The following is a 27,403-nucleotide window of genomic DNA, read 5'->3' as shown; positions in this document are numbered from 1 at the left end:
GGTTGCAGTGAGTTGAGACCATGCCACTGCACTCCAGCCTGGGAGACAGAGAAAGACTCCATCTCAAAAATAAATAAATAAACAAATAAATAATTAAAAAAAAAAAAGATTAACCATCTCTCATGTTTCAGGCCATTTTAGGGAAATTTTTAAAATCAGACATCAGGGGAGAATCTTCTCCCTCCAGACTCCAAATTAGGTAATAGACTATTTTTGTAAGTCAATGCATATAAGATTCAGAATTCTAAGAAAAAGATGTCAATAAGAAAAGACTTTTTGACTGGGCCCAGTGGCTCACACCTGTAATCCCAGCACTTTGGGAGGCCAAGGCAAGTAGATCACCTGAGATCAGGAATTTGAGACCAGCTTGACCAATACGGTGAAACTCTGTCTCTACGAAAAATACAAAAATTAGCCCGGGATGGTGGCGAGCACCTGTAATCCCAGCTACTCAGGAGGCTGAGACAGGAGAATAGCTTGAACCAGGGAGGCAGAGGTTGCAATGAGCCAAAATCATGCCACCGCACTCCAGCCTGGGTGACAAAGCAAGACTCCATCTCAAATTTAAAAAAAAAAAAAAAGAGAGAGAGAGAGAGAGAGAGAGACTTTCTAAATTTTTTTTTTTTTTTTTTTTTTTTTTTTTTGAGACGGAGTCTTTGCTCTGTCACCCAGGCTGGGGTGCAGTGGCGCGAACTCGGCTCACTACAAGCTCCGCCTCCTGGGTTTACGCCATTCTCCAACCTCAGCCTCCCGAGTAGCTGGGACTACAGGCGCCGCCACCTTGCCCGGCTAGTTTTTTTTGTACTTTCAGTAGAGACGGGGTTTCACCGTGTTAGCCAGGATGGTCTCGATCTCCTGACCTTGTGATCCGCCCGTCTCGGCCTCCCAAAGTGCTGGGATTACAGGCGTGAGCCACCGCGCCCGGCCCTTTTTTTTTTTTTTTTTTTTAGAGACGGGGTCTCATTCCATTACCCAGCCTGGAGTGCAGTAGCATGATCAGAATTCACTGCAGGCTTGAGCTCCTGGGCTCAAGCCATCCTCCCACTTCATCCTCCTGAGTAGCAGGGACTACAGGTGTGTGCACCACACCCAGCTATTTATTTTTAATTTCTTGTAGAGATAAAGGTCTTGCCATGTTGTCCAGGCTGGTCTTGAACTCCTGGCTCCAAGCAATCCTCCCACCTTGGACTCCTATGGCACTGGGATTACAGGCATGAGCCATCCTGCCTGGCCAATAAGAAGGAGTTTTTCATTAAAATCCCTTTATTTTCAAGTCAAGGAAGTATTAAGTTATAAGAAGTTACTGTCTATACGTTTTTCTCAGTCCTTTGATGGCAAATCTTATTTCCTTACAGGTTTCAACCCTCTGGGCAGAGTCAGATATTCCCCTCTTAGGAAAGGGGTACAAGGCCGGGTGCAATTGCTCACGCCTGTAATCCCAACACTTTGAGAGGCCGAGGCGGGCAGATCACTTGAAGTCAGGAGTTCAAGACCAGCCTAGCCAACATGGCAAAAGCCTGTCTCTACTAAAAATACCATATTAAGCCGGGTGTGGTAGCCCATGCCTGTAGTCCTAGCTTACTCAGGAGGCTGAGGCAGGAGAATCGCTTGAACTCAAGGCGCAGAGGTTGCAGTGAGCTGAGATGACCCCACTGCACTCCAGCCTGGGCGGACAGAGTAAGGCTCTGTCTCAGGAAAAAAAAAAAAAAGAAGAAGAAGAAGAGGGTACAATCAGAGAATCAGAGGCTCACCTGCAGAAAAAAAAAAAAGAAGAAGAAGAGGGTACAATCAGAGAATCAGAGGCTCACCTGCAGCTTAGCTCCATGGACATGACCTAGTCACTGCTTCTCTTCTTTCCACCTTCCTATCTTCATCCTGTTTATCCAAGATTGCTAGAGATAACAACTAACTAGCTTTTCTTTCCCATTTGGAGCACTGAGAGGTTAATTTGCTCTATACATTAACAGGACTATAATATTACAAATCAGCAACACGTAAAATCTAGCAAATAGCCCATGCTCTGTTATATCTCACATCTGTTATCTCATGGGATTGAAACAGCTTGAGCCTTGTGTATCACACTCTTATTGACAGCTTCCACTGAAAGAATTATCTTGTGACAAATGACCAAGAATGCCCAAGAATTTTCCTGGACCACTTCCTCAAGACTGTCTAAGGATTTCTGTCACGTAAGTATAGTACCATGTGCTTTAAATGAAGTATCTCACGGAATTCTCACAACCTGTCTGTGAGGCAAATAGTATTATTAATATTAACACCATTTACAGTTGATGTAACGGAGGCTTCAGAAAATTGAATGACTTCTTCAAGGTCAAACATCTGATTAATAGCGGAGCAGGCCAGGCACAGTGACTCGTGCCTGTAATCCCAGCACTTTGGGAGGCCAAGGTGGGTGGATCACTTGAGGTCAGGAGTTCAAGACCAGCCTGGCCAACACAGTGAAACCCCATCTCTACTAAAAATACAAAAATTAGTTGGGCATGGTGGCAAGCACCTGTAATCCCAGCTACTCAGGAGACTGAGGCAGGAGAATCACTTGAACCCAGGAGGTGGAGGTTGCAGTGAGCCCAGATCACACCACTGTACTCCAGTCTGGGCGACAGAGCAGGACTCCATTTAAAAAAAAACAAAAAGAAGCCGGGCGCGGTGGCTCAAGCCTGTAATCCCAGCACTTTGGGAGGCTGAGACGGGCGGATCACAAGGTCAGGAGATCGAGACCATCCTGGCTAACACGGTGAAACCCCGTCTCTACTAAAAAATACAAAAAGCTAGCCGGGCGAGGTGGCGGGCGCCTGTAGTCCCAGCTACTCGGGAGGCTGAGGCAGGAGAATGGCGTGAACCCGGGAGGCAGAGCTTGCAGTGAGCTGAGATCCGGCCACTGCACTCCAGCCCGGGTGACAGAGCGAGACTCCGTCTCAAAAAAAAAAAAAAACAAAAACAAAAAGAAAAAAGCAATGTGTCATTGGGTGATTTCGTTGTGCAAACATCAGAGTGTACTTACACAAACCTAAATGCTGTAGCTTACTGTGCGCCAAGGCTATATAGTGTAGCCTGTTGCTCCTGGGCTACAAACATACACAGTATGTCACTGTACTGAATACTGTAGGCGATTGTAACACAAAGGTAAAAATTTGCCTATATAAACAGATCTAAACATAGAAACATAGTAAAAATATGGTATCATACTCTCTTGGGACTAGCATGGTATATGTGGTCTGGCATTGACTGAAATGTCATTACTCATGACTGTACTAAAATACAGTAGATGTATTTGCCTGACATGGGGAAAGGAATAGAGAGCACAGTGCCCAGCCATTGCCCTGCGGGGCATTCGGAAGCCGTTGGTATTACAAATTCTAGCCTTATCATCAGTGGGCCAGTTCACTTCAGTGCCCGTTGATTGAAAAGCCTTAAAATTCGCTTCCTTCATTTGGAATGTATTGAGCCCCTTCCCCAGAAAGGAGCGTCTGCCGGAAGTCTGGTACAGGTGACTTGGGCTGTGCGGTCAAGTAAGTGCTCTTCTCCCACGGGGCAGGGGCCATGGGTGGGACCATGTCTCCCCAATACCTGGTGTGTGCTGCCCCCATGGTCAGGGCACCTGGCAGTTGGAAAGACCGGCCGACCTTGAGGGATGGGCAGCACTGGAATGGTGGCTCCAGGGCCAGCACTCCTGGCGGAGGGACGGCCTGAGGAAAGGCAGGGACGTGGGAAATCCCAGAACATGTTTGGGGGATGACAAGAAATCTAGTTTGACTGGAGTATGGGGAAAAGGTGGGGGCGTTGGGGAGACAGGTCTAGGGCCAGACTGCAGGGGTGGGGAACTGGCTTGGTCTGGGAGGCAATGAGGGGCAAGTGGACAGGTCAGAGGCGGCTGCGCTTCCACCCCGACTGGCAGTAGAGGGCGTGTCCTGGGAAAGGAGCGTCGCCCTCCCCGGACCAGCTGCCCTCCGGAGCCCGGGGTCACCGGAGATGGGGGCACACCCGAGATGGGGGCACACCCCGGGGCTGCGTGTGTCGGGTCAGGCCGCGGCAGGGAGAGGCCGCCCCCTGGTGGCGCCGGCCGGAACGCCCCTCGTGCCGCGACCGTGAGCCCCTCTGCCCTCGCCGCGCGTCGGCACAGAGCAGCCACCCGGAGCCCAGCAGGCGCGGGCTTCCCCACGCGCCTCGGGAGGGGACAGCTCCAAGTGAGATCCAGGAGGCTTGGGCCCTGCGGCCGCATCCGGGGAGCCCTCGACAGTCGCGGCGCTGCTTCCCCGGGGCGAGCTCTCCAGGCGGCCGGCGGGATGGCCCCGGGCGCCTCCGCCCTCAGCTGTCGCTCCTTATAAGGCGGGGGCCGGGCGGCGCCGGAGGAGGGGCCGCAGCATCAGCCCGGTTCTGGGCTCCGGGGCGGTGCTGGGCCGGGGGAGCGCAGTGCAGCGCAGCCGCCGGGAGCGAGGAGCGCGCGGAGCCGGCCATGGGCAAGTCAGGTGAGCCTGCGGGCGCGCCCGCTGAGGAATGGTTCGGAGCCCAGCGCTCCCGGACCTCGCCGTCTCCCTCGCCCGCCGCAAGCCAGGTCCTGGGGAGTGCGGGAGCCCGGGGTGCGGGTGGAGGGCGCGCGGGCGGAGCGCCCCGGCGCGGTTTCCGGGGAACCCGGGGGGGAAGGGGAGCCCGAGGAGGCCCCCGCCGGAGAACCGGGGATCGCGCCAAGAAGGGCTTCCCGACCCTGAGGGGCTGCGCGCCGCAGCCCGCCAAGGCCTGGCTTCTGCTTTGTTTCAGGAGGCCAGAGTTAGAGTTGGAAAAGTCACCAAAGTGTGACAACCGCTCTCGCTGCAAAGCATTTTGCCCCGCTCGGCTGTCCCGAGGACAACCCTGAGCATCCCCCTCATCTGTTTGTTGTTCCTCCTCTCCTGAGCACCCGCGCAGTACCGGGCTCCCCGTGTGCTAGACTCGGTCTGGCTCCCTTTCTCCTGGGGCACCCCATCCTCTCTACTGTGGCTGTCTGGATGAACTTTCTACAGCGCAGCTCTCCTCCTGTCGCTCCCTAACACTTTCCTCACCATTGTCCTCAGTGAAAGGACACACTCCAGTCCTGCCTTCAGGCCCCTGGGAGTGGGTCCCCACCCCTTACCTGCGCCCTACACTAGAGCTGTCCAGAGGCTGGTGCACAGGTACCTTTCCCTGGGTTTCCTTGCCGGGCGTTCACCACCCCCACTCTCAGCCTGAAAAGCCCCCCCACCCCACTAGGCTCAGCTGCTGGGCTGGAGCCCATCCGTGATTCCCCCTCCCCCGGGAGGGAGCGCCCAACCTGGTGTTTTCCTCGCTGCAGCCCTTCCTGCAGTGTGCCGGGGACAAGAGTTGAGCCACAGACCTGCTTCCCGCCGCCGGGTCCTCACCCCTGGCTGCCGGGGGCCGTGTTTATCTCAGCATTGCTCCTGCCTCACAGGAGGCTCTTAGGGAATAGCTGTTGAACGGGATTCAGAAGTCCTGCTTCATCCAGATTGTCCACCTCAGATGAGTAATGCTAGGTCCCTTCTAGGATCTGTCCTCCAAGATCTGGACTCAGGAGATGCCAGCGCTGGGAGCAAGTGGCTTTCCCTGGCCTTGGTCCTAACCAGCCTTCCTAGGCTGTAGAGGCAGGTCTGGCTTTCAGTCCTGGCCCAGTCAATCACTGGCTGTGTGATTCTGAGCAAGCCTCCTTCCCTCTGGTCCTCCCCGTCTGTACAGTGAGGGTGGCCGTATGAGCCCTGGGGTTCTTCACGGTATGGAAAGGTGATATAATGGGTTGCCATTTAGTTAACAGGATGACAGGTGGTGATGAGGCAAAAGTATGGCAGATGAGAGCAAGTCTTTCGAGATATCTACTTGGGAAATCAACTCCTTTCTCTGTAGATTTAGGAGAAAATCCACAAATTCCCTTAAGCTACTTTTTTTTTTTTTCTTTCCTAGACAGAGTCTCGTTCTGTTGCCCAGGCTGGAGTGCAATGGTGCGATCTCAGCTCACTGCAACCTCCGCCTCCTGGGTTCAAGCGATTCTTCTGCCTCAGCCTCCTGAGTAGCTTGGGATTACAGGTGCGTGCCATCACGCCCAGCTAACTTTTGTATTTTTAGTAGAGACGGGGTTTCACCATGTTGGTCAGGCTGGCCTCGAACTCCTGACCTCGTGATCTGCCTACCTCGGCCTCCCAAAGTGCTGGAATTACAGGCGTGCCCAGCCTAGGCTACATCTTAATCAGTTGTTTCCAGTGTCTTATGTAAGGCATGGTTTTCCAGAACTGCTCATATTCAGCTGTGTGCCTATTCTTCTATCTGTCCATCCCTTCCTCCATCCTTCCTTTGCACTGTCTAGCAGCTCTGTATCAAGCTGTGGACCCAGTGCTGGGGCGTGCATCCACTTGGATTGTGAAAGGAATACATAAAGCTATGTAGGGGATAGACAGGCACTATCTGGCTTGAGTAAGAGGTGGGAAATGATCCAAACCACAAGATAGGTGCTGGTGAAGGGCGGTGGGAGCTCAAGGTGAGGAGACTGCACCGCATGGGAGCCGGTGAGGGTTCCTGGAGGAGGTGGTCAAATCCCAGAGGGTCTTGGGAATTTAGACTTCATCTTACAGAACCTGGGGTGCCATGGAAAGGCACTGATCTGAAAGCAGCGGGACTAGAGCTTTGCCAGGGTGTAGGGTGGATCGGATGGATGGAGAGAAGGTGGAGGGAGAATGAGGGAGACTGCTGCAGTCACACAGACAGGAGATGATAGAGGCATCCAGGGCAGGATGGAGGCTGGAGAGGAGGATGGGATGGATTTGTGATTTGGTGGCCTTGGGCAGACTTGATGACAACTTACTGTGAAGCAGAGGGAAGGCTCAGAGGCCTGCACGACGGGGTGATGGCTTCTATGTCTGGAGATGCAGGGTTGGGCAGGTTTCAGAGGAAGATTACTTTTTACTCAGGAGAGGAGGGGGCCAGTGGCAGAAAGCAGGTTAGAACTGGTTGAGTCAGAGGCCACCTCCACCTCTAATACACACACATACACCCAGGGACCTTGCAGAATTCTGACCCAGGCCTTTCTCCCTCACAGTCAGGTGCATTGAATTTATCTCCCCCACCCCAACTGGAAAGCCGAGAGCCCCCAGAATAGTATTAATATCTGGCTCTCCTAGGGTCCCTAAAAGAAAATGACTTTTCTGGGTGACCCAGTGCCCAATGGGCCTTCAATGCAAGCCCAACCTTGAAGTTCCAGGCCATCAGCCCAGGGCTGCTGTCTGTGTCCACAGGGCAGGTGGCACTCACAGGGGCTCTGTGTGCTGCTGTAAAGACCATCATAAGGAATCCGTCCCTGCCCCTTCTGGGCCTCAGTTTCCTCCTCACTGCCCAGAAGCCAGTCTCTTTTTCATCTTTAACCTCAGATACACCCCAGAGCTGCCTGGCATAACGGGCATTATTGTAAATCATCACACAGCTGGCACAGCTGAAATTCCAGAAGACGCTTGACCCAGTGCTCAAAGACTCCTGGGTCCTGCTCCCAGCCCTGGTTTCTCTGCTGGGACTTGGTGTGCAGCAAGTGTGGTGGGGAAGAGAAAGGCAATGACCGTGGGCTCAGTGGAAGCCTCCTGTCCCTAATACTGGTGACACCAATGATTAATCTTCAACTGCATCCCAGGCAAAGAGCTCAGTATTTTCTATGTTACCGTATTTGTGACAGCACTGCCAGGCAGTTATTATCACCTCATTCTATAGATTTACAGAGGTTCAGTACCTTGCCCAAGCTCACACACTGACCAGTAAGCAAACCAATGAATTTGAACTCAGCTCTCTGACTCCCCTACTGTGTCCTGTCCTCTCTCCCACACTGACCACTTGCCCTGACACCCTGCTCCCTGCCAGCCTGAACTCTAGCCCGGTGGGGACTTCCGCGCAGCCTCCATCAGCTCTAAGAATATTAGTGTCCCTCCATCCACCTAGCACCAGAGGAAATCAGAGCAGACAGGCCTTTAGGGACCAACGAGCCCAGGAGTTTTCTACTGAGTAAGACCCTCAGGCCTCTGCAGGGAGAGGCTGTGTGGACCAGGCCAACCCCAGCAGTTTCATTTTCATCTGTTGCTTTTATTGAAGATTTCCTTCCAAGGAAGTGTTTCCCTGCTTTGAAGACATTATGAAAACCACAGATGTCATCCTTCCTTCACACACAGATGGGGAACCTGGGGCCCAGAGGGGCAGGGATGTGCCTGAGTGACAGTAGGCAGGCAGGGCTGGACAACAGCTGCCTCCCCTTCAATTACAACCACTTTCTATGGAGAGGGACAGCCTAGGGGAGGCTAATGCTTGGGGGGAGGGGATGCCTTGTTCCCGTAAGCAATTGAGCAACTCCTCATAGACATCATTCTTGCCATTTGGGAAAGTGGAAAGTGTGGGAGATTTGGAGCGGGGGAGGGGGTAAAGGGAGGGGTATTCTTACACCCAGCTCTAATATGGACTCTGTGTGGCCTTGGACAATCCGCATGTCCCCCACCATCCAAAGAGCCCAGTTTCCTCATCTGTAATGAAGAGAGGAATCCTGTCCCGCCTTCACTGTGCTGAAGTGCGAACCTCATTCATTTGTTCACTCACTCATTCACTTGGCAAATAGCCAAGCTCAGAGGGGCTGAAAAAGGCCATCAAACGTCAATGTAAATGCAGGACAGGAGGGGACCTGACCCGGAAGGAGCAGGAACAGGTTCTTCCAAAGCCGAAGCCCAAAAGCTTTCTGTCCCTGTCCAATGGTAATAATAATAATTACAGTTGGCATTTAATAACTGTTCGTTATATTCCAGAACAGTTCGAAAGCATTAACATAGATGAACTCATTTCACCCTCACTACACTGTCCACTGCACTACACTAGGCTGTAGTGAGGGTTAAATACTGCTGCTCCCATTTTATGTATGGGGAAAGGAGGCACAGAGTGTTGAAGCAGCGTGTCCAAGATCGCATGGCCAATACCAGGCAGAGCGGGAATTTGGCTGTTGAAATTCCCAGAACCGGCTTAAAGAGCAGGAGTTACCCAGCTGAAATCCGTTCTTTATTTTTTCCTTAAACTGCCAACTTTTTATTCTTTCTTCCTGATAAACAAGCAAAACCAGCTTTGCCCCCAAGGTGGAACCAGGTTTCTTTCCAGCGTTTTGCCAAGGGGGCGGAGGGGCCTGTTCACAGTTCCTGCCCTGGGCCCTGACAGTCACCGGCTCTTTCATGAGGAGCCTGGAGAGGGCCCAGGAGTGAGTCAGGCTGGCCTCAGGGAGGCCTCGGGAGAGGAGGAAGATGCTGAGAGAAGAGCCTGTCTCAACCAAAAGTTTAAATGGTAGAGGAGAGGCGTACACCTCAGAATCTTTTTTTTTTCTTTTGAGACAAGGTCTTGCTCTGTCACCCCAGCTGGAGTGCAGTTGTGTGATCATGGCTTACTGCAGCCTTGATCTCCTGGGCTCAAGGGATCCTCCCATCTCAGTCTGGGACCACAGGCGTGAGTCACCACGCATGGCTTTTTGTTTTGTCCTCAGAATCTTTACAGAGCCTCCAGCAGTAGAGGCTTGGCCTCCAGAAGGACCTTCCAGAACCCAGTGCAGTCCCACCTAGGACATCTATACCCTCCACCCCAGCAGAGACAGCTCAGCCCCTTCCCTCAGCCCTGGGGAGCCGGGCCCAGGCAGCTCCTGCCTCCTTTTAGCAGCTCTGACCTTTCTTTTAAGCCCCAAGTCTGGCACCCTGGTAACCTGCACTCCACAGTCCCTGGTTTCCCCCGGGACCCCTCAGCCAGGTGTGCTGGAAAAGGGCTTGGCACGGAGGAGGCTCTTGAGAAGTCTTCGTTCTTCTCTTCTCTTCCTTCCTCTCCTTTGCTCAATTCAGAGATCTGAAGGCAGCTGCCACCCCTGTCTATTTTCTTCTACTGCTTTCCTCAGCTGTCCTCGAGTCTGATCCCCCTCCCAGGCCTCCTCAGTCACCCCGTCTCTTTCCGTCATTCCCTTTGTCTCCCGTGACCCTGAGGAGGGATGGGGGCTTAGGACAGGGCTTTGCATAGGATCTGGACTAGTTGTGGCAATTTGGGCGGGTAACTTCCCTTCTCAAGCCTCAGTTTCCTAATTAGAAAGAAAAAAACATGGGTAAGGCCATGGCAGCTCCCACAGAAGATGGCGAGAAATAAGATCATGCGTAGGCCCAGCACATGCCCAGAGAGTGGGAGAAAGCAGGCCTGGGATGGGTGGGCCTGCAACTTCCTCCGACCTCAGGCTTGGCACTCTGAGGCCGTGTGGACTTTCCAGCCTCAGTTTACCCTCCTACACAATGAGGACGTCATCCCTGCCCATCCCCCATCGTAGGGTGGCTGGGAGGGCTCTCCCTGCCTAACTGGGAGGTGGACAGCTTTTCTCTAACTTTTTTCTCCTTATGTTTATCTGTATTCTTGGGTTTTTCTCGGTGGGGGTGGGGTGTGCTTCTTGTAGGTGTGGCTGCCACTGATAACTTTGCCTCCCTGGGGCGGCAGCCCTCTCAGAGGAGCCACCTGGGCTAGGACTGGTTGCCTCGGTGGGAGGGGACTCCTGGGGCTGCCCAAGGTGTGGTTGCCAGGAGTGGTGAGAGAGGGCTCCCCGCCACCGATTACCAGAAAGGCCTCCTGGCCGCTTCCAGAGAACGCTGGCTCAGGGGCCTGGCACTGGCGGACACAGTGCCTAGCTGCAGCTTCTGGGCACTGAGCTTTGCTTGGACACAGGAACTTTCACTTTTGTTTCTTTTTACTTCCCACATTCTGGGAGTGCAGTGACCTAGTTTTTAGCAGCCTTATATGTCCCTCTCTGCCAAGGAAACTTAAGGGCCTCCAGCACTATGGGATCCAGTGCAAACTGACCCCAGCACTCAGGCTGCCTTTCAACTGGCTTCCCCTTAGCGAGCCACCCACTCCCCTGTCTCCCCCTCCTCTTCAGAGCCCCAGGATACACGTGGTCCCTTCACCCTGGCTCTTTCTCTGCTGTTTGCCTCCTCCATTCATGCTTCCTGAGCCAGGAACACCTCCTCCAGGGAGCCCTCCTTTCCCTGACGCATCTGTGGTCACCACTGCACGTGCCACTCAGCCTCATGCATCTCCCGTGGTGTCCCACGAGACCCACCGGGGCCTGTCCGGGACATGGGAGCTAGAAGGGACTTTAGGATGGGCCTGGACAACCCTGCCACTCGGATGGGGACCCCCGTCACCTTGGCGGTGTCACCTATATGGGCCCTTGCCTGCACACGCACTCGTTCTGATCAGTGTCTCCTGAGAGAAGCTTGTTTGGGAAACTCCTGCACGTCTTGGGTCAGTTGTTCATCTTGTCTCCTCTCTCTCCTACCCCAGCGGGATGTTATAGGATCTCAGGATTGGAAGGGACTTGAAGGTCCTCTGACTCAGGGCCTGAGACCCTCCAAGAGGGGCTCACCTGCTTGAATTCCTTCAGTGGCAGAGAGCTCACTACCTTGTGAGGTAGCTCCTTTAGGTCGTCAGAAGCTTTAACTAGGAAAGATCTTTCTTAGACTGAGCTGAAATCTGTCATCCTGCCTTTCTACCCACTGGCCCCAGCTTTCCCTCAGGGCCCCAGAATTCATCAGGGGCCTCCAGTGTGTCCTCCAGATGCTGATCCTCTCCAGGCTGAACATTCCCCATCCTTGTACCAATTCCTCATTAAACCCCCTTTCCAGCCTCAACACACCTCAAATCACCACTGTCTCTTGCAGAAAGCAGGGACCAGGCCGGGGAAGCAGCCCATGGCCCAAGAACCCTTGGGTTCCCGGAGGCCATGCTACCCAGCTGACTCTTCTTAAACTGGTCAACGAGACCCCCATCGGGGTCCCATGAGTTGCCATCGCCCCTGGCATTTCCCTGTGAGATATTCTTTAAAAGCCTCTCTGACTCCTTATCCCAAATACCACATTAACATGCTAACCCTGAAATCTTTTTATCATGGTAAAAATGCATAATATAAAATGTATCATCTTCACCATTTTTAAGTGTGCAGTTCTGTAGAGTTAAGTATATTTACATTGCTATGCACCAGAGCCCCACAGCTTTTTCATATTGCCAAACTGAAACTCTATACACGTTAAACAACACCTCTGGCTTTTCTCCTCTCCACCGTAGACCTGAAATCTTTGTTTTTCCTATTGACAAGGGCTTGGTCCGCCTGTTGGCCAGGAAGTCCTGATACTTCAGGTTGTAGCTCCGCCCTCTGCCTTAACGCCTGTCCCCATGATCAGTTTCCACCTCCAGGTCTCCCCACCTCTGCCTGGTAACCAAAACCTCACAATCCCGGGGTTCAGAGCCCCCATATCCCTGCCCTGCCCACATTACTGTGACTGGACCTCACTGGACAGCCTTAATGAGCCCAAGTTCTAGAGCTTGGTCCACGTACTCTTTATCTAACAGTCTACTTCCTCTTTCTCAGAAGGCCCGTGGACAGCTCCACCATGCAGGTGTGACCTGCAGTTACCTTCCCCTCCTGGGTCTGTAGCTCCTGGGTCTGCAGACCCCAAACCCCCTGAAGGCAAGCCCTGGGTCTTCTTTCCCTTACATCCCCTCAGAAATTCCATGGGATTTGACTTGAGGGCCCAGGAGACATGGGAGATCTGGCTATGAGAAAAGGGACGAGGACTCCCTGTTGCATCATCTCCTCAGCCTTGGGTGAAAGGCAGCAGAGTAGGAGAAAGGCACTGGTGAAGGTGACCTGGGGTAGAGGAAGAGCGTGGCACTTCCTTTATGGTTCACACCCTTCCTGCCACTACCCACAGCCAGTCTTTGAGGGACAGGCTGTGGCCTGATGGGACCAGTTCAGCAGAAGGGCCTTCTGTGGCCCTCACTCAGAACCCATCCAACTCACCCCCATTTCCACAGAAGGGAACTCTCAGATTCCTGAGTAAGGTGCTCGGTGTCTTCATCATAGCCTGGCTGGCTGGCCCCTGTTCAGACATTTCTGGGGCCTCATATTGGGAGTTGCCTCCTTCCTGATCCCATGTTAGGTTAATCTCCAAGTTCCTTTTGCATCTATGCTTACCTGCATCTTGACACCTATCACATGGCTAGTGTCTGTTTACAAGGCTGCCTGCCTTCTGTATGTGAGCTCTTTGAGAGCAACATGTGACTGACTTGTCTCTGGACCCTTAGCACACGATATGGGACATGGCATAGGGGAAGCACTCAGAGAGCAGATGAACAGGTAAATGGAGGATAGATGAATGGGCCTTGGATGAATGGTAGATGTATGGATGAATGATGCTGGATGAATGGGTAATGTTAGATGGATGACAATGTTGCATGGATAGATGTATGGAAGATATTAGGTGGATGGGTGGATGGATGGATGATGTTGGATGAATGGTGGATGGACAGATGAATGGAAGATATTGGATGGATGGATGGAGGATTGTGGATGGATGGATGGATGGATGGATGGATGGATGGATGGGGATCATTTCAGATCCAAATTGGTATGGCTTCTGTTCACTATTGATCTGGCTTGCTTTTGGCTTCACCTACTTATTCTCTCCCTAACCACAGCCTCCTTGACTTTGCCCTTTCTGAGATCATGACCTAATTGGGCATGGGCTTCACCTCTTCCCCACTGCAGCCCTGGGCCTGCTGATCATACCACTCACCCTCCCACCACCTCCACTTTCTTTGCTACACTCTTCTCCTATTCTGTGTCTTAGTCCATTTTCTGCTGCTATAAAAGAATACCACACACTGGGTAATTTATTAAAAAACCGTTTATTTGGCCCACAGTTCTGGAGGCTGGGAAGTCCAAGAGCATGACACTGGCATCTGATGAAGCCCTCATGCTGCATTATCCCATGGAAAAGCAGAAGGGCAAGTAAGCAGTCAAGACAGGGAGAAGGCTGGGCCAAACTCATTCTTTTACCAGGAGCCCAGTCCTGTGAGAATGCCCTCTAATCACCTCTTAAAGATCTCACTCCTCAACACTGTTACACTGACAATTAAATTTTAGCATGAGTTTTGGAGGGGACGTTCAAACCAAAGCATTCTGCCCGTGGCTCCCCAAAACTCATGTCCTCCCCACATACAAAATATATTCATTCCATCCCAATAGCCCCAAGTCTTAACTTGTTCTGGCACCAACTCAAAGTCCAAAGTCTCATCTAAATTAGATACAGGTGAGATTTAAGGCACAATTCACCCAGAGACATATTCCTTCCAGCTGTGAGCCTGTGAAATCAAAACAACTTATCTACTCCAAAATACAGTGGTGGGACAGGCATAGGATAGACGTTCTCATTCCAAAAGGGAGAAATAGGAAAGAAGGTAACTGGTCCCAAGTAAGTCTACAACACAGTAGGGAAAACATTCAATCTTAAGGCTGGAGAATAATCCCCTCTGATTCCATCTCCTGCCTCCTGGGCACACTGGGTGGGAGTTGGGCCCCAGGGCCTCAGGCAGCCCCACCCCCAAGGCTTAGGGCTGTCCGGCTTCAGCTCTCTCAGGTCGAAGCCTCATGCTTTCAGCCTTCCCAGGCCCATGTTGCATGCTGGTAGCTCCACAGTTCTGGGGTCTTGGGGTGGCTGCACTTCTGCAGCTCCATTAGGCACTGTCCTAGTGGGGACTCTGCGGTGGCTCTGCCGCTGCAGTAGGTTTCTGTGTGGGTCCCCAGGTTGTCTGATTGGATGACACCCACCCACGTTGAGAGTGGATCTTCCCCACTCAGACTCACACACCAGTCTCCTCTGGAAACACCCCTACAAACACACCCCAAAATAATGCTTTACCAATTCTCGAGGTATTCCTTAATTCAGTCAAGTTGGCACCTAAAACTCACCCTCACACTCTGCTTCCCCAGGGCTGTTCTTCCCTTGTCTCTTTGTCTGTCCCTCTGTCTCCTTGGCTTCACCCACCCAGCATAGGTGCCTTCCTCCCCAGCCAGGAGGCCTCTTTCTGGACTCCCAGCTCTGGCCCATTCCAGTCCCCTCTGCTCTCCCTAGATCCAGCCTGAGATACCCGGTCTCCTTCAGATATTTTACTTCCGAAGTCCTATTGCTGACTGTCCAGGTCCCCAAATCTGCTCTGTGTTTCTGTGCATCCTCCACTTAGCAGCCGGCAGGGTCTCTGAGAAACACATGGAGCTCACTGCCCTGCTCCCTTTCAGTGGCTTCCCCATTGCCTTGGATAAAGACCCAAATCCCTAACATGGCCCATAAGGCCCCACATGATCCATGGGCTTTAGATGTGCAGAGATATGGAGCACAATGCCAGGTAAGGTGAGCAGTGGCGTGGAGCAGGGCCACTTGGCTGGGGTGCCAGGTGTTGGAGGGGAGCAGCAGCCCGTCCACATGGCCTGAGGTTTGAGCTGGGTGTTGCTTTCAGCATGCCATTACACTTTTGATGAGTGTTTTCTCTGCACTGAGCCATTCTCCATTTTTGCAATCATTCCAGCTTCCAAACAGTTTCATAATGAGGTCCTGAAGGCCCACAATGAGTATCGGCAGAAGCATGGCGTCCCCCCACTGAAGCTCTGCAAGAAGCTCAACCGGGAGGCTCAACAGTGAGTCCCCTAGCACATCCGGGTGACTTGGGCCCTTCATGTGCCACTGCTGCAGTCACAAAGGGGCCCTGTGGCCAGGCACAGTGGCTCACACCTGTAATTTCAGCACTTTGAGAGGCCGAAGCGGGCGGATCACCTGAGGTCAGGAGTTCAAGACCAGCCTGGCCAACATGGTGAAACTGTCTCTACTAAAAATACAAAAATTAGCCAGGTGTGGTGGTGGGCGCCTGTAGTCCCAGCTACTCGGGAGGCTGAGGCAGGAGAATCGCTTGAACCCGGGAGGTGGAGGTTGCAGTGAACCAAGTGAACCAAGTAAACCAAGATCATGCCACTGCACTCCAGCCTGGGTGACAGAGTGAGACAAGATCTCAAAAAAAAAAAAAAAAAAGGTTAGGGGGGCCCCACATGGTTTCGGGGACCAGGTTTTGGGATCAGATACAACCACACTTGAATAACCACTCTGTCACTCTCCTGAGCAGGTCCCTTTGTTCCTCTGAGCCTCGACTTGCTCCTCTGTGGAATGGGACTGCTGGGAGGCTCAGCAGTCATGCAGGAGTGGTGTTCCTCTAGCTCCTCTGCGAGCCCTGGGCAGGGAAGGAAACTCAGCCACACTAGCTTGGGGCACATACTTTGGGGGTTCTCTGAACTGCACCTGCTCTGAGGAGGCACTGTGGACTCTGCAGGTATTCTGAAGCCCTGGCCAGCACGAGGATCCTCAAGCACAGCCCAGAGTCCAGCCGCGGCCAGTGTGGGGAGAACCTCGCATGGGCATCCTACGATCAGACAGGTGGGTCACATTTTCAGCTTCTCTCCTCTCTGTGGGAGTTGGAAGAAGGACAAGTCCTCCTCAAATGCCTCCTGGCTCCAGCACCCTCGCGGTGTAGCCACAGGCCTAGGAAAGGAAAGGAAAACCAGAGCTCTCTGAATCTGCTCCCAGGCTGACTTCAGTTCACCACAAGGTCTCTGATGGCTGGCTCAGTGCCAGGCCTGTGCCGGGTGCCAGGGACACAGAGATGAGTCAGACTGACCAGGCCCCCACTTTCGGAGAAGCTCCCCGGCCAAGGAGTGGGGGCTGGGGAGACAGACCGCTTTTGTACAGAATCTCAGCCTGATTCTGTGGGCACCAGAGCATCCCCAGCTACCGAGAAATGTTATTTTCTTCCCGAGAAATTTTACTTTCCTACTGTACTGGTGATACACTACCAGTAGTGCTGGTGTATTACTTTTGCAATAGAAGAAAAGCAATAGAGCTTTTTCCATTTTGGAAAAAAAAATAATAATGGAAAAGACAACGTCTCCATGCAAGGTCTCAATCTGGAATGATCCCACCGCGCCGCCCGGACATTCTTGAGCTTTCTGACCCTCTGACCCTGACAGCCCTGATGTGGCTTTTTAGGAAGAATATTGGAGAGCTATCTGGATCTCTGAAGCTTTCTCCAAACACCAGTGGGAGAATGACTCACTCCCTCCCCCGCCTCACATTCCTGGGAGTTCCCCCGAGTGCTCTTGGTTTCCCTAGGGCAGCCTAAGCCAGGGCTCCTGTGCAGCATGGTCCTTGGCACCCCCACTGGGAGGCATGTGTGAGCTCCTGGGGAACCCCCTACTCACCCCTCCCTCCGAAGCTGCGCCCTCAGCCTGCAGGCTCCTTCCCAAGCCCAGGCTGTGGCCCTTGATGGGCCCCGGGAGAAGGGCATAGGACAGGAAGGTGGGCATTCAGGAGACACGGTCCATCCCAGCCTTGCATGGGCTCCCTTGGGAGCCTTAAGCAGGTCCCTCCCTCCTCTGCCCCCAGTTTCCCGTCTCTACAAAGAGGGGGTTGGGTAGGTGGTCTCTGAGCCAGTGGTTCCCTACTCTGGCGGCACATTGGAATCTTTTGTGAAACTTTAAAAAAAATACCAGGCCAGGCACAGTAGCTCATGCCTGCAATCCCAGCACTTTGGGAGGCCGAGGCAGGTTGATCACCTGAGGTCAGGGGTTCGAGACCAGCATGACCAACATGGAGAAACCCCATCTGTACTAAAAATACAAAAATTAGCCGGGTGTGGCGGCGCATGCCTGTAATCCCAGCTACTCAGGAGGCTGAGGCAGGAGAATCGCTTGAACCTGGGAGGCGGAGGTTGCTGTGAGCTGAGATCATGCCGTTGCACTCTGGCCTGGGCAACAAGAGCAAAACTCTGTCTCAGAAAAAACAAACAAACAACAACAACAAAAAATGCCTGAGTCTGTCCTCCAGAGACAGACACAGTTGGTCTGAGGAAGGACCCAGGCATTAGTATTTGTTCAATGCTCTCCAGGTGAGGCTGATGTGTGGAACATGGATCAGCAGTAGCATCTGGGAGCAGAAATGCAGAATCCTAGGTCCCTCCCTAGACCTACTGAATCGGAATCTGCCCGTTAACAAGATTCTTGCACACATTTGAGACTGACTGCTCTGAGGTCCCCACTCCTGGCTCTGGCCGGGAGAGCATCAGCTCCCAGGGAAACGCCTGCCCATATGAACACCTGTGGGAACGGTGGATGCCCCAGGTGAGGGCCCTCCTGCCACAGTGGAGATCCTTGGCTTACCAGCCTGATTGTCTTTCCAACTATGGATGTTTCAAGAGCTGCACATGGGGTGAGATAACAGTATAGTCTCCTAGAAACTCGGAGCATCATCAGAAGGCCCTTGCAGTGTATTGCCTTCAAACTTTTCATTGTACTGAGACCCAGAGAGGGAAGGCTTTGCCCAGGATTACACAGCAAGTCAGTGTGTGTGGGTTGGTGGGGGATAGGTGCAGGTTCCCTGACCCCAGGCCAGTGCTCTTCCCAGCCCCTCAGAAGGCCCACTCTTCAGCCTGGCCATGCTCATGGGCAGGAGTCCCTAGGAGTCTGCAAAGCAGCATCCAGGATGCATCAGCTGACTGGGGCTTTCTCAGATGTCTAATTGCTGGATAGGTGGCTTGGGGCTAATGGGAGGAGATGCAGGCAATAGGGAGTGGGTGGATTTTGTGGCTGAGTTTTAGAACAATGTCATTTCCACACAGGAAAGGAGGTGGCTGATAGATGGTACAGTGAAATCAAGAACTATAACTTCCAGCAGCCTGGCTTCACCTCGGGGACTGGTGAGTGGCAGGGTCTCACCAGGGGCCTGGCCCTGGGCAGCAATGCAGGTTGGGTGTCTGACTTCAGAGACGAACCAGCCCTCTAAAAAAATCAACCCTTTCCTTCCTGTTTAACCTCTTCCATGTTTCTCTGGATTGACCTTGACCACAGACCAAAGCTCTCCTTTTCCCATTACATCTCCAGCTTCCCCCTGCTACGTGCTCTGCTCCCTCTGTGAGCCCCCAGCTGCTGAATCCTGCCCCATCAGCTCAGAGCTCTTCCCATTCCTGGAGTGTGTCATAGGAGACTGGATTTCCAAAGCTGCTTGGAGCTTCATTCCTGAACTGGTCACCTTGTGTCTAGTCTTGTTTTCTGCCATCCATCCTGCTCTCCAGCAGCCTCAATACTTCTAAAATTGTCTCTGCCCCTGATGCTCTCCTGATTCAACTGTCATGGCTCCCTGGGGCCATCAGGAGAAGGCTCAAGCTGCTGGCACTCCTCCCTCCACACCCCACACCCTTCCCCCACCCTCGCGGTCTCCCTGGCTTTCTCCCTTCCCCTTTCTGCTCTAGTTTGCAGTTGAGGAGCTTGGGGTGCAGAGAACCTGGATCTAGTCTCAGCTCTGGCACCCTTTGCTGTGTGGACTTGAGTCAATTCCTGTCCCCTCTTCCCAGGGGAGAGGGAGAAGGTGGCTTCTAAGGGATATCCTGAGAGCTGGTGATTCAAGTGTAGGGAGGAACCTTCCGTGCGTCCATGTTCCCTTCCCATAGGCCTCCCCTGACAAAAGCTCCGGGCAGCCGCCCTGTGCCCCAGCGTCCCTCTGGGCAGCCGCCCTGTGCCCTGGGCTCCCTCTGCCTTTTGCTGGGCTCACCAGTCTCCTTGTCTTTCCTCAAAACCGACTCAGAGCCGCCTGGGGCCCAGGATGGTGTTAGAAGGGGGCGGGAGTTTCTCTGACCAGAAGGCACCAGGAAAACAGAGAAAGGGACTCTGCTCACCTCGTTCCTCCTACCCCATCTGTCCCACCCACAAGTAGAGCCTTGAGGCCTTCCACCCTCTAGAGGGGTGCTCCAGAAGCAGGAAGTGACAGGTTCTCAGCGCCAGTCACCGTTTCCTGTGGTTTGCTGCCTGCCCTTCAGGGTGGGGGTTTCTGCAACCATGTTGTGTTGCGTTGTTCCTGGGACTCCGGGGCAGAGGCAGAAGCATCTGCTGGGGCATTCCTCCCCTCCATTAACCCCTGCAGGACTCCAGGCCGGGCTGGCAGGGCTTTGAGTGTGAACAGGTGATTCTAGGGCAAGGATATCTAAGAGTGTGGGGAGGGACCAGTAACAAGTTCCTGCTATTGATTAAGGATGTGTAGGCAGGACCTTGTCTTCTTTTAATAGAGATGGTGTCCAGAAGACTTCTTATTTCATAGCTTCTGGGTTTGCTTTTCCCATGAGCAAGATTCTTGAGCAATCGGACACGTGTCCGAGCAAGTTATTAACTAGCACTGTGTGTGTGTGTGTGCACCACGTGGTAATTAGAAAGTGCCTCCACAGGCCGGGCGTGGTGGCTCACACCTGTAATCCTAACACTTTGGGAGGCCAAGGCGGGTGGATCACCTGAGGTCAGAAGTTCAAGACTAGCCTGGCCAACATGGTGAAACCCTGTCTCTACTGAAAATGCAAAAAAAAAAAAAAAAAAAAAAAAAAAAAAAAGCCAGGTGTGGTGGCAGGTGTCTGTAATCCCAGCTACTCAGGAGGCTGAGGCAGGAGAATCACTTGAACCTGGGAGGCAGAGGTTGCCGTGAGTGGAGATTGCCCACTCCAGCCTGGGCAACAAGGACGAGACTCTGTCTCAAAAAAAAAAAAAAAAAATGGGGCTTTATTCTACCCATTTTGGAGAGGAAGAAACTGAGGCCTAGAAAAGGGAAGCAGCCTTTCTCATGCCTTCTGTCCCTGATATGATGCTTTTTCCACCACTCCCACTCCAAGACAGGACTCTCACAAGAGTCAGAGCCCAACTTTCCATGATCACTGACTACTCATTTCACTCATTGCCCTACACCTCCCATCCCTAAAGAGGAAAATCCCAGAGCAGCCAGCCCTTGTGCTGTTCCAGGTACCAACAGGCAGTGCCTGGGGGCAGACAGAGCCTGATCCTAAGACAGGAATGAGATTTTGGGTGGTGTCATACTGGGGGCTTGCAAGACCCTTAAAGATCTTCATGCCCATCCTGCCTCAGCCTCCCCCAGACCCTGTCTGCAACTCCTCCTTGCTGCATCTCTGTTCATGGATTCCCTGACCTGAGTCCTTGTTGTAGGTGAAAGAGCCTTTGAAATAACCTTTGGCCAGGTGCAGTTGTTCACACCTGTAATCCCTACACTTTGGGAGGCCGAGGCAAGCAGATCATTTGAGGTCAGGAGTTCAAGATCAGCCTGGCCAACATGGTGAAACCCCATCTCTACTAAAAATACAAAAATTAGCCGAGTGTGGTGATGCATGCCTGTAATCTCAGCTACTCGGGATGCTAAGACACGAGAACTGCTTGAATCCTGGAGGTGGAGGTTGTGGTGAGCCAAGATCCCACCACTGCACTCCTGTCTGGGTGACAGAGTGAGACTGTCTCCAAAAAAAAAAAAAAGAAAGAAATACCCTATAATCCAACCCCACCCAGGCCAGCATCTTGTGATGAAGGATGCTGGTCAGTCACTGCAGTGTGCTGAGTGAAGAGAAATAATATCTTATCATTACTTTGATATATTCTGTTTAAATTATATTATGTTTATTTATGTTTTATTATGTATGCTTATTCTGAATGAATTTTATATATATATATATATATTTTTTTTATTTTTTTTTTTTCCTTTGAGACAGAGTCTCACTCCATTGCCCAGGCTGGAGTGCAGTGGCGCAATCTCGGCTCACTGCAACCTCCACCTTCCAGGTTCACGCAATTTTCCCACTTAGCCTCCTGATGAATAATATTTTTATATGATATGAACATTGGGAGCTATCGAAGGTGAAAAGTTTTCTTTCCAGCCCTGACCCCTAGCACTTTCACTCCCAAGAGACAACCAGAGATACCAGTTTCCTGTGAATCATTCCAGAGTTATCCTGTGCTTACGCCAGCGTGTGTGTATAAATGTTCTCTTCCCTTTTCTGCACTCTGGTGTCAGAGTATATGACCTGTTTTATGCTTGTCAGAGAGTGTGCCATATCATACAAAAAGTGCTCGTTCATTCTTTCATACCTCTGCACATTATTCCCTTGCGAGGATATACTGTGACATATTTAGTGTGTTTTTCAAAGATATATTCTAGGAAGTTTGATTCACAGCAGGAAAGAAGATGTCATCCCTTTAGGAAAAACAAAAAGGAACCTTCGTTAGTGGACTAGAGTTAGCAACCAGTGTGTATTTGATGGTTGCTAAGGAAGTTGTGTCATTTACTTCATCTCTGAATACCCATAGCTTAATTCCCTCTGTGCAGACAGAAACCACCCCCGCAAGAAAAAAGATTGCTTAGCCTCATCAGCTTGGAAAAGGCTGCCACAGGCACTTGTGCTGCTGATGTGCACTTTGTGTCTAATTATTTTCTTGGCAACCAGTGGATAAATGGCAGCTTCTTCCTTTTCTGGGAGACAGAGAGAGTGGGAGGGTCAATGGCCCAAGCATGTGGTCTCCTGTGAGAGCAGACTAGTGTAAGAAAGGACTTGAGCCTTTGGAAATGGCTGTAGAAGTAGGGACACCAGACTGCCGAGAGCCTGGAGCTGTGACCCAAATATACGAAGAGCCAAGGGCAAATAGGCAAGCAGTCTTTATCCTCTATTCTGGGTGGAAACCAGAGCTTATTAAACAGCAGTTAATACAAGTTTAAAGATAGTGGCAAATATGCATAATTGTACTTAGGGTTTGTTTTCTTTTCATTCTTCAATTGTATCATGTCAACTAGATTCGTGTTTACATTTGATTATTTTCATAAACAATTTAGTAACTTTCAGTCCTCTGCGAATGCAGACAAATAAATTATAGCTAAATTTTTTAATGTTTTAAATGGCCAGGCATGGTGGCTCATGCCTGTAATCCTAGTGCTTTGGGAGGCCAAGGCAGGTGGATCACTTGAGGTCAGGAGTTCAAGACCACCCAGGCCAATATGGCGAAACCCCATCTCTACCAAAAATACAAAAATTAGCTGGGTGTGGTGGTGTGCACCTGTAATCCCACCTACTCAGGAGGCTGAGGCAGGAGAATCACTTGAACCCAGGAGGTGGAGGTTGCAGTGAGATGAGATCATGCCACTGCACTCCAGCCTGGGCAACAGAGTGAGATTCTGTCTCAAAAAAAAAAAAAAAAAAAAAAAAAAAAAAGTTTTAAAAGAAGTTTAACTATAGGGGAAAAAATAGAATTTAATCCACAAACATTTATTTCAGTCCTTACCATATACAGGATGCAATGGGAAGCACCGACTTTGTCTCTTCCCTAAAGAATTAGAAGAGTGTAGACACCAGTCTCTTCCTCTCTCTCCCACTTTCGTTTTTTAATTTTTTAGTAAAATAGGCTAGATGTGGTGACTTATGCCTGTAACTCCAGTACTTTGGGAGGCCAAGGCAAGAGGATCCCTTCAGTCCAGGAGCTCAAGACCAGCCTGGACAATATGGCAAGATCCCGTCTCTACAAAAAAATTTAAAAACTAGGCCGGGCACCGTGGCTCATCCCTGTAATCCCAGCACTTTGGGAGGCTGAGGTGGGCGGATCACCTGAGGTTGGGAGTTCAAGACCAGCCTGGGTGACAGAGCGAGACTCCATCTCAAAAAAAAAAAAAAAAATTAAAAATTAAAAAACTAGCTGGGTGCAGTGGCATGTGCCTGTGGTCCTGGTTACTCAGGCGGCTGAGGTAGGAGGTAGGAGGATTGCTTGAGCCAAGGAGGTTGAGGTTGCAGTGAACCACGATTGCACCACTGCACTCCAGCCTGGGCAACAGAGTGAAGCCATGTATTAAAAAAAAACAAAAAGAAAAAAAAAAGAAATTGTGGTAAAGTATATATAACTGAAAATTTACCATTTTAACCATTTTAGGTGTACGATTCAGTGGCATTAAATACATTTACACTGTTATGCAATCATCACCACCATCCAGCTCTAGAATTATTTTCATCTTCACAGATTAAAACTCAGTAACCCTTAGACCAGGGGTCCCCAACTCCTGGGCGGTGGACCTGTATGGGCCCATGGCCTGTTAAGAACTGGGCCGCACAGCAGGAGGTGAGCAGTGGGCGAGTGAGATTACTGCTTGAGCTCCGCCTCCTGTCAGATCAGCAGTGGCATTAGATTCTCATAGGAGCACAAACCCTATTATGAATTCCTCATGCAAGGGATCTAGGTTGCGCACTCCTTATGAGAATAAGTTTCATCCGGAAACCATCCCCACCCACCCCACCCCAACCATTGTTCTGCTTTTGGTTTTAACTATTCTAGCTACCTCATATAAATGGAATCATACAGTATTTGTCCATTTGTGTCTGGCTTATTTCACTTAGCTTCATGTTTTCAAGGTTTACCCATATTAGAGCACGTGTCAGAATTCCTTTTTATTTTATTTTGTTTGAGAAGGAGTCTCACTGTTGCCCAGGCTGGAGTGTAATGGCCTCATCTTGGCTCACTGCAACCTCTGCCTCCCGGGTTCAAGAGATTATCCTGCCTCAGCCTCCCAAGTAGCTGGGATTACAGGCACCCGCCATCATGCCCAGCTAATTTTTTTTTTTTTTTTGGTAGAGATGGGGTTTCACTATGTTGGCCAGGCTGGTCTCGAACTCCTGACCTCTTGATCTGCCCACCTTGGCCTCTCAAAGTGCTGGGATTACAGACGTGATCCACCACACTCAGCCTCCTTTTTATTTTTTTATTTTTTATTATTTTGAGATGGAGCCTCACTCTGTCGCCCAGGCTGGAGTGTAGTGGTATAGTCTTGGCCCACTGCAACCTCTGCTTCCCAGGTTCAAGCGACTCTCCTGCCTCAGCCTCCCAAGTAGCTGGGGTTACAAGCACCCACCACCACACCCAGCTAATTTTTGTATTTTTAGTAGAGATGTGGTTTTACCACATTGACCCAGCTAGTCTCAAACTCCTGACCCCAGGTGATCCACCCCCCTTAGTTTCCCAAAGTGCTAGGATTACAGGCATGAGCCACTATGCCCGGCCTCAGAATTCCTTTTTAAAGCTGAATAATATTCTATTATACACACACACACATATATACATATATATACACACATATATATATATATATATATATATATATATATCCCACATTTTGCTTATCCTTTCATTTGTTGATGGATACTTGGGCTGTGTGACTTTATGGGTTTTTTTTTTTTGAGATGGTGTCTCACTCTGTTACCCAGGCTGGAGTGTAATGGCGCAGTCTTGGCTCATTGCAACCTCCGCCTCCCAGGTTCAAGCAATTCTTCTGCCTCAGCCTCCCCAGGAGCTAGGATTACAGGCGTGCGCCACCATACCTGGCTAATTTTTCTATTTTTAGTAGAGATGGGGTTTCATCACGTTGGCCAGGGTGGTCTCGAACTCCTGACCTCAAGTGATCCACCCACCTCAACCTCCCACAGTGCTGGGAAAACAGGCGTGAGCCACTGCGCCCGGCCGGGCTGTGTGACTTTGGGCCAATCATTTAACCTCTCTGCTGGGAGCATGGGTGTATAAATATCTGAATCCCTGCTTTCAGTACTTTTGGGTATATACCTAGAAGTAGAATCGCTAAGTCACATTGCAATTCTATGTTTAATTTTTTGAGGAACTGCCGTACCGTCTTCCAGAGCAGCTGTGCCATTTTACATTCCCATCAGCAGTGCACAACAGTTCCAGTTTCTCCACTTCCTTGCCAAAACTTGTTATAGTCTATTATTTTTGTTTCTGTTTTTTATAATAACCATCCTACTGGGTGTGAAGTGGTTGCCCTTTTTCTTTCTTAACCACCCTATGGGAATCTTAGCTACTCTCATCATGATTTTCCTCCTCCCTCCCTCCCTCTGTTTCTTCCTTTCTTCATCAAATGTTTATTGAGCATCTACTATGTGCCAGGCCCAGTGCTAAACACTAGGTATATGGTGATCAGTAAAACAGATGTGGCACCTGCCCTCATATAGCTTGCTCAATCATAAGCCAGATATTTAGGAGAGAGCAATCTCTTCAGTGTTGCTTTAGCAAATGAATGTTATCCTGTGACACAGAAAACAAATGTCTCATTGATCTCTGTAAATGCTAAACCATAAAGATGGAAGAGATGAACACCCTGCCTCTATTCCCCAACAAATAAGAATTTATGCGAGGCACGGTGGCTCACGCCCATAATCCCAACACTTTGGGAGGCTGAGGCAGGCAGATCACTTGAGATCAGGAGTTTGAGACCAGCCTGGCCAACATGGCAAAACCCCATCTCTACTAAAGATACAAAAATTAGCTGGGCGTGGTGGTACTCACCTGTAGTCCCAGCTACTCAGGAGGCTGAGGCACAAGAATCACTTGAACACAGGAGGCAGAAGTTGCAGTGAGCTGAGATCGTGCCACTGCACTTCAGCCTAGACAATAGAGTGAGACTCTGTCTCAAAAAAAAAAAAAAAAACTCAAGCCTGTAATCCCAGCACTTTGGGAGGCCGAGACGGGCGGATCACGAGGTCAGGAGATCGAGACCATCCTGGCTAACGCGGTGAAACCCCGTCTCTATTAAAAAAAATACAAAAAACTAGCCGGGCGCAGTGGCGGGCGCCTGTAGTCCCAGCTACTCGGGAGGCTGAGGCAGGAGAATGGCGTAAACCCGGGAGGCAGAGCTTGCAGTGAGCTGAGATCCGGCCACTGCACTCCAGCCTGGGCGACAGAGCCAGACTCCGTCTCAAAAAAAAAAAAAAAAAAAAAAATTTATGATCATTGAGCAAGGAATGCATTACAGCATCAACTCTTTGACTCCCAAATGGGAGGAGATTTGGAAGCTAAGCTATATTCGTAGCTTGAAAAGACCAGAGAGGAAAGGACAGGCAGTCTGAGAAATGGGAGACTGATGCTAATGGGGCTCAGCAAGACCTGGTGGTGTCTGGAGCTGGAGCAAGTAGCTTGAAAAGGAACTGAGATGTTTGGCTCAGAGCAGAAGGATTTGAACGAGGCTGCAATGTGTCGAAATCTCAAAAAGCTCGAAACATAGAAGGCTGTACTTCCAGTGAAGGCAGAACTGGAGTCCGAGATGGATCTTCTATATTACTTTTATTCATCGATTCCACTCATTCTTTCAAACGTTTATTTTACACTTTCCATGTGCCAGGTTATGCCAAGGTACTGGGTGTATTTTGGTGACTAAAACAAACTTGGCCTCTGCCCATATGGACTCATAGTCTGGTGAAGGAGCCAAACAGTAAACAAATAATCAAGCAAATGCATCACACAAATGGGAAGAATGGTATGTAGGGGAAAAAAACAGTGTGGTAAGAATGTCTTGGGAGGGAGATGTTCAGTAAATTAAAGGGTGTTTACAGGCTGGGCATGGTGGTTCACACCTGTAATACCAAAACTTGGCTGGGCCAAGGCGGGTGAATCACCTGAGGTCAGGAGTTCAAGACCAGCCTGACCAATATGGTAAAACCTGTCTCTACTAAAAATACAAAAATTAGCCGGGCATGGTGGTGTGCACCTGTAATCCTAGCTACTTGGGAGGCTGAGGCAGGAGAATTGCTTGAACGCAGGAGGCAGAGGTTGCAGTGAGCTGAGACCATACCACTGCACTCCAATCTGGGCAACAGTGAGACT

General features: G+C 50.9%; 5 protein-coding genes across 6 annotated transcripts in view; 2 read left to right on the top strand and 3 right to left on the bottom strand.

Annotated features, from left to right (window-relative positions):
• TLN1 (talin 1) overlaps positions 1 to 12,874 on the bottom strand; it is a 501,447-nt gene extending 488,573 nt beyond the window's left edge. Inside the window, exon 1 of the mRNA XM_050762060.1 lies at positions 12,865 to 12,874. The gene's annotated coding sequence lies outside the window, so the exon portion shown is untranslated. The remainder of the gene's footprint in view (positions 1 to 12,864) is intronic.
• HINT2 (histidine triad nucleotide binding protein 2) overlaps positions 1 to 27,403 on the bottom strand; it is a 546,951-nt gene that overhangs the window by 375,064 nt on the left and 144,484 nt on the right. The window lies entirely within an intron of this gene.
• CLTA (clathrin light chain A) overlaps positions 1 to 27,403 on the top strand; it is a 429,778-nt gene that overhangs the window by 348,103 nt on the left and 54,272 nt on the right. The window lies entirely within an intron of this gene.
• Positions 1 to 27,403, bottom strand: part of SPAG8 (sperm associated antigen 8) — a 454,367-nt gene that overhangs the window by 378,235 nt on the left and 48,729 nt on the right. The gene's annotated exons all lie outside the window — the stretch shown is intronic.
• Positions 1 to 27,403, top strand: part of GLIPR2 (GLI pathogenesis related 2) — a 126,430-nt gene that overhangs the window by 94,853 nt on the left and 4,174 nt on the right. Inside the window, exons 2-5 of one of the 2 annotated variants that reach the window (XM_050762272.1) lie at positions 4,421 to 4,487; positions 15,430 to 15,538; positions 16,222 to 16,325; positions 18,562 to 18,639. In XM_050762272.1, coding sequence (XP_050618229.1) covers positions 4,475 to 4,487; positions 15,430 to 15,538; positions 16,222 to 16,325; positions 18,562 to 18,639 — 304 coding nt within the window. In that variant the 5' untranslated portion in view covers positions 4,421 to 4,474. Of the gene's footprint in view, positions 1 to 4,420; positions 4,488 to 4,515; positions 4,574 to 15,429; positions 15,539 to 16,221; positions 16,326 to 18,561; positions 18,640 to 27,403 lie in introns of those variants that run through there. The other variant, XM_050762273.1, reaches the window with a different exon arrangement.

The sequence above is a fragment of the Macaca thibetana genome, chromosome 15, assembly GCF_024542745.1.
Source record: "Macaca thibetana thibetana isolate TM-01 chromosome 15, ASM2454274v1, whole genome shotgun sequence".
In the NCBI taxonomy this organism is placed as follows: domain Eukaryota; kingdom Metazoa; phylum Chordata; class Mammalia; order Primates; family Cercopithecidae; genus Macaca; species Macaca thibetana.
The sequence above is the reverse complement of the archived record's forward strand: the minus strand, read 5'-3'. Positions and strand labels throughout refer to the sequence as shown.